This window comes from Hydra vulgaris, chromosome 07 (genome assembly GCF_038396675.1).
Source record: "Hydra vulgaris chromosome 07, alternate assembly HydraT2T_AEP".
Lineage (NCBI taxonomy): Eukaryota > Metazoa > Cnidaria > Hydrozoa > Anthoathecata > Hydridae > Hydra > Hydra vulgaris.
The window spans coordinates 11,400,001-11,409,206 of record NC_088926.1 but is presented as its reverse complement, the minus strand read 5'-3'; the positions used below and the strand labels follow the sequence as shown (position 1 = coordinate 11,409,206).

The window sequence follows — 9,206 nt, the reverse complement described above, 5'->3', positions numbered from 1 at the left end:
TATATATATATATATATACATGTATATATAATATATAAGCGTTAAGATGTAATGTACATTGTATGAGTTTAAGTTACTCGTGTAAGTGCATACACAGGATTTTTTTATGCTTTAATAATGCCACTTGTGTCAATATTAAAACATCAAAAGTTTTATATCGGAAACATCAAAAAATCCTGCGTCCACCCCTTTATAAGTAGTATTAAGTAGGTATTTATAAGTTAAGTCGACTAATTGCTGGCAACACGTAGTAGTTTTAATAAATCAACATTAGTAGGATGTTCATTTTTAACAGCATTGTTAATTTTAAATGTTTAATAATCAGCTAAGTTTAAATGTTTAATAATCAAGCCAATAATAAACCAGGTTATTATCTAGTTGTCTATCCTCGTAACTAAATCGTTACCTTGACCGTTATAAAAGCCACATTTTTAATGATAAATATTAAATTCTTATCCAGGCCTATTTTTAAAACAAGCAGAGTAGAGTCATAAAATTCATAAATAAAAATGTATAATGAATAATAATAGCCATTTTAGTATTTAAATATATAAATAGTCTTCAAATATTACATTTCTTTCTAAAAATCTAACTATAAGTCCGGTAAAATATACGCAATGTTGTCCAAGACCAAATAATAAGCCAGGTAAAGTAAACGCGATGTTTCTTCCTACAAGCCCGGTAAAATATACGCGATGTTGTCCAAAATACGAGCCTGAAAAAAAGGATGATTAAATCAATTAAAAAAAACAACAAAAAACAGTTAAAACACATATCACCAAATACCCATAATTGGATATTATATATATAATCTTTAAAACCTAAAATAAAATCTTGTTGTACCTGTCGTTCTGCCTCTATTACATTCATTTCAGGCACAAATGACGTAATAAATGACAAAGGAGCTACCGCACACAAAATAGAATCTAGAAGAACGGACATTGCCCCATGAACATTCATTGTAGACTAAAATACCGAGAAAAAAAAAACATTAGAAAAAGAAATATGACGCATTTCACAAAACGTTAGTGTAAACTTAAACCTGTTCTTGTAACGCAGCTCCAATACTATTTAGTGACTCTCCTAGCAACTGCAAATGTGCAGCTAAATCGGTTGATGTAAGATGCTTTGTTTTGAAACGCGGAAGATCAAAAGATTCATGTTTTTGAATAGATTCTTTTATGTATTTAAACTCAGCGTCAGACCATCGTATTGGTGAAAGCGTATTTAATCTGGCAAGCTTCATTTTTTCTTTGTTTATCTCGTTGCTAGGTTGTATGGCAGCAAACTTATCTCTATGTTCCTAAAAACATTAAAAAAATAAAAACTCATCAATTAATATGGTTTTCGAAATAAATAAATTTAATTTAATGAGTACTTTTTTTTCTGCTTTAGGTGTCATTTGCCATAGATTAGCTAGTTTTCGACTAATTTCTGAAAAGTCTAAACACACAAGAAACATTTTTTGAGTTACATAAATAAATAAATATATATATATATATATATATATATATATATATATATATATATATATATATATATATATATATATATATATATATATATACATATATATATATATATATATATATATATATATATATATATATATATATATATACATATATATATATATATATATATATATATATATACACATATATATCTATATATCTATACATCTATACACACATATATGTATATACACACACACACACACACACACACACACACACACACACACACACACACACACACACACACACACACATACAGAACTGTGAACATGTTTTTAGACCACTTACATTTTTTCAAAAAATCCTGGAGAATTTTTCTCTTATATTTAAGTTCTATATTATAAACTTATTAAAACACATGTAATTCACACAAAATATGGAACAATTACAAACTTTTTAATGTCAAACTTCATAAAAAACTCCTAATATTTACTATGTCCTCCTTTTGCCTTAATCACAGCCGATATTCGCCGGGGAATAGATTCATACAATTTAGTAATAAAATCCTGGGGTATGTTGTGCCATTCTCTTTGAAATACTTCAAAACATTCTTCACCATTTGGGGAGCATGTTCGACCTTTTTTCTGTCCAGGTAATCCCAAATATGCTAAATTATATTTATATCTGGACTCAGGAACAATGTTTTGGGTCATTGTCCTGCTGCAGAATAAAATTATGACCTATTAGTTTCATTCCGGAAGATACAGCATGGTGCCTTAGGATATCCACATAACGTTCCCCGGTGATTTGCCCCCTTATTTTGATCAAATCACCTACTCCAGATGAAGATAAACAGCCCCAAACTTGTATAGAGCCTCCTCCGTGTTTAATAGTAGGGTTTAAACACTCGGGCTGATAGGCTTCTCCAATTTTTCTTTGAACATATTGGCGTCTTTTTATTCCAAAAATTTCGAATTTGGACTCATTGGTGTGCAAAACCCAATTAAACATTTCCTGGGCTCAATTTTTGTGTTGTTTTGTGTATTTAAGTCATTTTTCTTTATTGTCATGCTGTAATAATGGTATTCGAATTGCAACACACCCTCTTAATCCCGATTTGAGTAGTTGTTGCAGAATACAAGAAGGGCTGACATTTTTCCCAGTTGCTGTGTTAATGTCCTTTGTCAACTCCATTGATGGTTTTTTCCTATTTCTTAAAGAAAGGGTTTTTAAATATTTATATTCATCTTTTGTTAGCTTAGGAGGTCTACCACTTTTTTTTCTATCTTCAAGGGAGCCAGTTTCTCTAAATTTTTTAATAATTTCTGCAACAGCAATCTTTGAATATCCTGTTTTGGATGAAATTTGGCGCTGCGAATAACCTTCTTCATGAAGCACAATAACTTTTTGTCTCTCTATTAAAGATATTTTACCCATTTAATTAATCTAAAAATGCAAACTAAACATTTAAAAATAAAAACATTTAATTTATCTAAAAAATTGTAAATACGTCTAATTATACAAGTGGTCTAAAACATATTCAAAGTACTGTATAAATATATATATATATATATATATATATATATATATATATATATATATATATATATATATATATATATATATATATATATATATATATATATATGTATGTATGTATGTATACACAATATGCTCTAAAAAGGCAAGAGTTTGGTTTGTATGTTTTCAAGACTGATCTTTAGGAAAAACTCCTTAAAAATAATCAAATGTATAAACTTTATGTTATATTATTAACTTAATTAAATCAACCTTTTAAGCTTGCACGAAATCATTTCTATTTGTGAAGAAAAAGTTTAGTTAATAAAAATTTTTGCATATATATATTTAAATTGAATGACTATTTTTTTAGTTTTATTTTATTCTGATTCACTCCTAACAAGACTGCAAGAAACCACTATTAAATTGGGAGTTACTAAAAAACAAATTATAGAGCTAAAGAGCAAGGAGACGATTGACAGAAGACTTGAAAAGTTGTAGGTTGAATGAGTCAGAAAAGCATGAAGAATTGAAGTGCAGGAAAAAAAAACTAGACAAATAGAAGTTTTTAGAGCACACAGGGACAGATACAGTAAAATAATGCGACTTAGCTGAACGATGAGTCAAGAGAGAGTCTTGATTGACCAAACTAGACATAATTGTTTCATCATGGTCGCTGCTTGCTTAAGCTGCAACAATGATGAAACAATCAAGATGAAAAAATGATAACAAACAGAAATAGTTGCTGTACAAGGAAAAAAAACCTGGGGTAAAATGGGAATTTTCTATAAACAATATCATTGTTTATAGAAAATTCTCATTTTACCCCATGATATTGTTTATAGAAAAGAAAAAAAGAAGCAACTTTTCGACGACAGAAGAGAGGCTCAAAGGCGTTTTTAGACCTTGTCAATAAGAGAAAAAGCATCATTAGAAGAACCAGGAATAAGAGATTTGTAGATGTAGAGAATGAAATCAGGACTTAGGGCGATAATGGAGAGCATATTAGAGAAACATACTTTGCAGATACTAACTTTACAATCAAATATAAAATCAAATTTGAAATTGTATATATGATTTCCATGAGAGGTCAATAGAAAACAATGATCCAAGAAGATGTAAAAAAAAGGATTCAGTGAGTGGGTTGCCATTCATTAATATAGGAATGTTGACAGTATATTTGCAGTAAATAACTGAGTTTTTTTGGAGAAATTTATAAGCCACTGCAAGTCCCAATCTGTTCCTGAAGTGAGATCATATGCCTGTTTTAAGCAATTGAAAAAGAGATTTTTTATAAAGACAGGAATATAAAGTTGAGTTGCCAGCAAATGGAGTCACTTTAGATGTAAAATTGGCAGGACAATCATAATGTAGATAAAAAACACGGTGGTTGTGTAGTGGTAGATCGCTCGCTTCATAAGCAAGAAGTTCTGAGTTTGATCACCACGACAACAATAGTATTACTGTGCAGTAACCTTGTTTGTTAAGCTACTTTACTGTATAACAACAATAAAGAAGCTCCTCAACTATAATGGCCCCTTTCAGCCTTAGGAAGATGAAAAACATTAAAAAAAAAACAATATAGGACCAAAGATAAAAACTTGAGGTACCCCAAAAGTTAATAGAAGAAGAGTATTGGCCTTCGAGAATAACTATAAATACTATAATGGGCACTGCTTTACAGAACTAGTGTCTTGTGCCATCTAATAAAATTCTGTCTTGTGCTACTCATCATTCAATTAAGTCTCATCCTTTTACGGTGACTGTTCTTAAGTGCTCTAAAAATTCTTATTTGTCTAGTTTTTTTTCTCGAACATCAGTCTTTTGGAATGCGCTTCATCTTGTTTTCTTAATTCATATAATATGCAATCTTTTGAATTGTCTGTTATTCGTTATCATGCTCTGTAAATTTCATCTTTTATCTTACAGTAAATCCCGACTCTAATAGTGGTTGCTTGCAGCCTTGTTGGAAGCAAAGATGTTAAAAAAAAACTTTAATAAAGCAGTTAGAAAGAAATGATTTGATCATCTCAAAACTTTTCCCAGATACACCATGTGAAGCAAGCTCAGAGGACCAGCTAGCCAAACTTTATCAAAAGTTTTAGATATCTCATGAGCAATAGCCCTTCCCTCATCATTGGAACCACAGACGCCACTTTTCAGCAAGAAAGAAACAAGATTCAGTTAAGCACTTACTAAATAGTTTAGAAAGAATTGAAGAGAGTTCTGAAAAACAGTTTTGTAAGACTATAACAGGAATGTCGTCTGGACCACAAGCCATACAAGAGTTTAATTAAGAAATTACTTTAGCAATGAAAGGGTGATTTAGATGTCTAACAATGGGTTAACCTGTTTAACTGAAATAGCAGGAAGAATATGGTTATTAGATTCAGAAGTTGAATTACAAGAAAAATCCTTTACAAATAATTATATTTGTAAAGAATTATTCTTTGGAGAGGTAATAAGATCAGACCCATGAAATAGAGATGGAATGTTAGACTTACCTTTGTTAATGACAGATATATTAAAATAGTTAGGTGGTTAGCATTTATCATCCTCGGCAAGAAACACAGGTTTATATCTATACCAGCCTAATAGATGAAGAAGAGGTGTGAGGCTGGTCAACGAAATATTATTCTGCTTGCCCATAAAGTTTTTGCTTAGGAGGCTTTCTACAAAAGATTAGTTTGATGCAGTTAACATCTGCCCAAGATGAGTATTTCTATTAAGACACCATCTTTAGTCTTTTTTAAAAAGATGAATCTCTAATACATAACACAAAAACATCTAGTTAGTTTTCAATTAACCTTCCTCTTGATATTCTTCCTAATTAGAAATAATGGGGAGCACAAGCTGTAAAGGGATTTATGCGATAAGTAACCTTAGCAACTAAAGCTGAAGTAAAATGTCTAATAGTGGATTAACCTGTTTCTTTAGGATGACAAAGTGAGATTCCATAGATCAATTAGACAAAAAGTCCTTTGCAAGTAGTTTTGTATTTTTCTTGGGAAGGATAATAAAACCAGACTTAAGTATGAAAGAAGGAATGTTAGAACTGCCTTTCTTAATGACATCGTTAAAGGTTTTCCAAAAGTCTCTTAATTAAATATTTTTAGAAAGAATACAAAATTAGTAATCTAATAAAAATGGGCCTAAGAGTCAGACAAAAAGCTTTTTACATTTCTTGCATAAAAAGATATTTGTTCACCACATAGCTGATCTTGTGGAAAAAATGAAAAAAAAGATTACAAATAGAAATAGCTGCTGCGCAAGGAAAAAAAATGGCGGAGCCGTGGTGTAGAGTAGGGTGGAGAAAAGTGAGGATTCAGGTAAACAAAAACTTCATAATTAATTCAAACATATGATGAGAATTCTCTGAACTGGAACAACTTTCCTAAAAACTGTCAAAAGACATCATGGCTAAGAGAATGAAAAATTACATCTGATCAAAAATCTGAAAGAATAGGTTACATTACTTCAGTGGCAAATAAGATTATGTCAGGAGAGTGAAGAGGGCAGCAGAAAATGAGGAACACTTAAAACAACTTAAGGAAACAGAAATGAAAAGATTGATAGAACTAAGTAAATTTCAAGAGTTCAAGCAGTTAATATTAGGCAAAGATAAATTAAAAAATAATTATTTATAAAATTATAAAAATAGCAGGTTGCTAAACAAGCGGCCACATTTAAAAACTAAGCATGATGTAATATTACAAAAACAAAACACAATTGAACTTTTTGGTGAATCTAGTTTAAAATCTAATGCGCCTTCTTCAAAAACATTAAATATTTTAAAAATGCTACTAAAAACTTGCTGGCAGTAATATTAGCTAAAATGAGTAATTAATTAATTTTTATAACATGCAATGATCATCAAAAATCATTGAAAACCTTAAATTTAATTGATGAATTTCCATAATTCCTAACCACTTCCATAACAATCTTTGAATTTCCATAACACATCGTACCAATTCATAACTCATCAAAATTTTCATTAGTTATAGGAAAACTATTCGACAATTAGTTATTAAAGAAATATCAGAACATAAATTAAATTGAAAAGATTTTAGTATTACTTTCAATGAGGACTTTCTTAAGGAATTAGCAATACATAAATGTGAGTTTTCGATCGGAGTCAACATTTTTAGGACTTCTCTGGATCCATTGAAGTTTACCTGCAGAAAAATCTGTCACAGTTTTAAGTGAAAAAATGAATCAGTATGCTTTGTTGTTAGAAAAGAATAACAAATGATGCTGCAGCAGTTATGTAGAAAGCTGGTAAATTAGTACCAACTGCTTAGCATTTATGTTTTAACCTATACAATTCAACTTGCAGTTGTAGATGTTCCATAATAAAAAAAAAACAAAAAAAAACCGAAGATAGAAAAATCTACTTGAATGAATCAATTGACAACTCATATTCAGATGAATAAATCAAATGACAAATCATATTCAGATCCCAAATAACACAAAAAATATGGTACCTTTAAAAAAATTGTAAATGCATATAAGTAAATATTAATAATAAATTAAGAAATATATAGACGATATGCAGACATAATAGATTGTCAAATTGGCCACCCAATATAAAAAGATAAATTATACAAATAATTAAACTCTCACCATTAAAAAATGAGGTACTACAGAACGATGAAAATCTCAAACTTTTTAAAGAATGTTATATAACTTCAGATTCCAAATTTAGATGGTATAGCCTATTAGCAATGCTTAAACATATTCTTACAAATTAAAACCAAGCATTCAAAAATCTGATAAACAGCTCTACCTACTATCTAAGCAGTTCTGCTGGTAAAATTAACTACAGAGTCACTATGTTACAAAAAGCTAAATTCTGCAAATACAATAATTAAATTTAAGTTTGACAGGATGAGCAAAATTAAGTCATCACTAAGCAAAGAATTTGTCTGATTTGATTTTTATCTGCACAACACTGTTAGAAACCAGATGTGAGTTTGGCTGAAGTATCTGATTAGAAACAAGATGTGAGTTTGTGAGTTTTGAAGGTTTTTTCTGCTACCTACTATATTCTGGATTTTAATTAAAAATTGTAAAATCTTATTTCAAAAATCTATTTAAAAATAATAATTTAAGTATTACTTTAATTTATTAATATAACCTAAAAACCTCCTAAAAACAAATTTCTTATCTGAAACAAATTGAACTTATCTTTAAAAATCATACCCTACAGAAAAGAGCTTGAGATCAATATTTAAAACTTGAAATATTTAAAAGATCAATATTTAAAACTTGAAATTAACGTATACAACTTTCAAAATAATTAAAAAAAAAACTTTAGATCTGTAATTAAAATTTAAAATAACATTCAAGAGATAATATTTAGTTGCTCAGGTTGTCGTATTTTCTACTGTAAGTACAAATGTGATATATATTATTTTTTAATATCTAAAGTTTACAACTCTACTTGCTGTTCAAGCCACAAATTGTTCATTGAAACTATGGGCGGAGGAGTAATCAGCAATAAATACTTTCAAATAAAATGCAAAATGGTTTATTCAGGTAAAAAGCAACAAAAAAGTTTGTTTAAAAGAATTCTCAAGTGTCAAGACAATTTGTGTTCATATCTTAAATAATACATAAAAAATAAGTTTAGAGTTATTTAAACTTTTCAAAAAACATTATTACTTTTAATTGTTAGTTATTAAGACAAATAAAATTTTTGACATAATTTTGGTTGTTGCAAAATTTAATAAAATTTTTTCAAAAATGTTGCATATAAAAAAAACAACTAATATAAGTAAAATAAATTAAAAAACTATGATTAGTTAAAAACAAATATCTAAGAATCAAAAACACTATTTTATTTGTGAAATGTAATGAAAATAAAAATAAATTAAAAAACTATGATTAGTTAAAAACAAATATCTAAGAATCAAAAACACTATTTTATTTGTGAAATGTAATGAAAATAAAAATAAATTAAAAAACTATGATTAGTTAAAAACAAATATCTAAGAATCAAAAACACTATTTTATTTGTGAAATGTAATGAAAATAAAAATAAATTAAAAAACTATGATTAGTTAAAAACAAATATCTAAGAATCAAAAACACTATTTTATTTGTGAAATGTAATGAAAATAAAAATAAATTAAAAAACTATGATTAGTTAAAAACAAATATCTAAGAATCAAAAACACTATTTTATTTGTGAAATGTAATGAAAATAAAAATAAAGTTTGATTTGCAAAT

General features: G+C 28.4%; 1 protein-coding gene across 1 annotated transcript in view; it reads right to left on the bottom strand.

The window, feature by feature from the left end:
• Nucleotides 1-533: 533 nt before the first annotated feature.
• LOC101238455 (HMG box-containing protein 4) overlaps nt 534-9,206 on the bottom strand; it is a 23,282-nt gene continuing 14,609 nt past the window's right edge. The window contains exons 7-10 of the mRNA XM_065801048.1: nt 1,379-1,443; nt 1,043-1,303; nt 844-966; nt 534-715 (exon numbers count right to left, since the gene is read on the bottom strand). Of these exons, the coding sequence (XP_065657120.1) occupies nt 671-715; nt 844-966; nt 1,043-1,303; nt 1,379-1,443 (494 nt within the window). The 3' untranslated portion in view covers nt 534-670. The remainder of the gene's footprint in view (nt 716-843; nt 967-1,042; nt 1,304-1,378; nt 1,444-9,206) is intronic.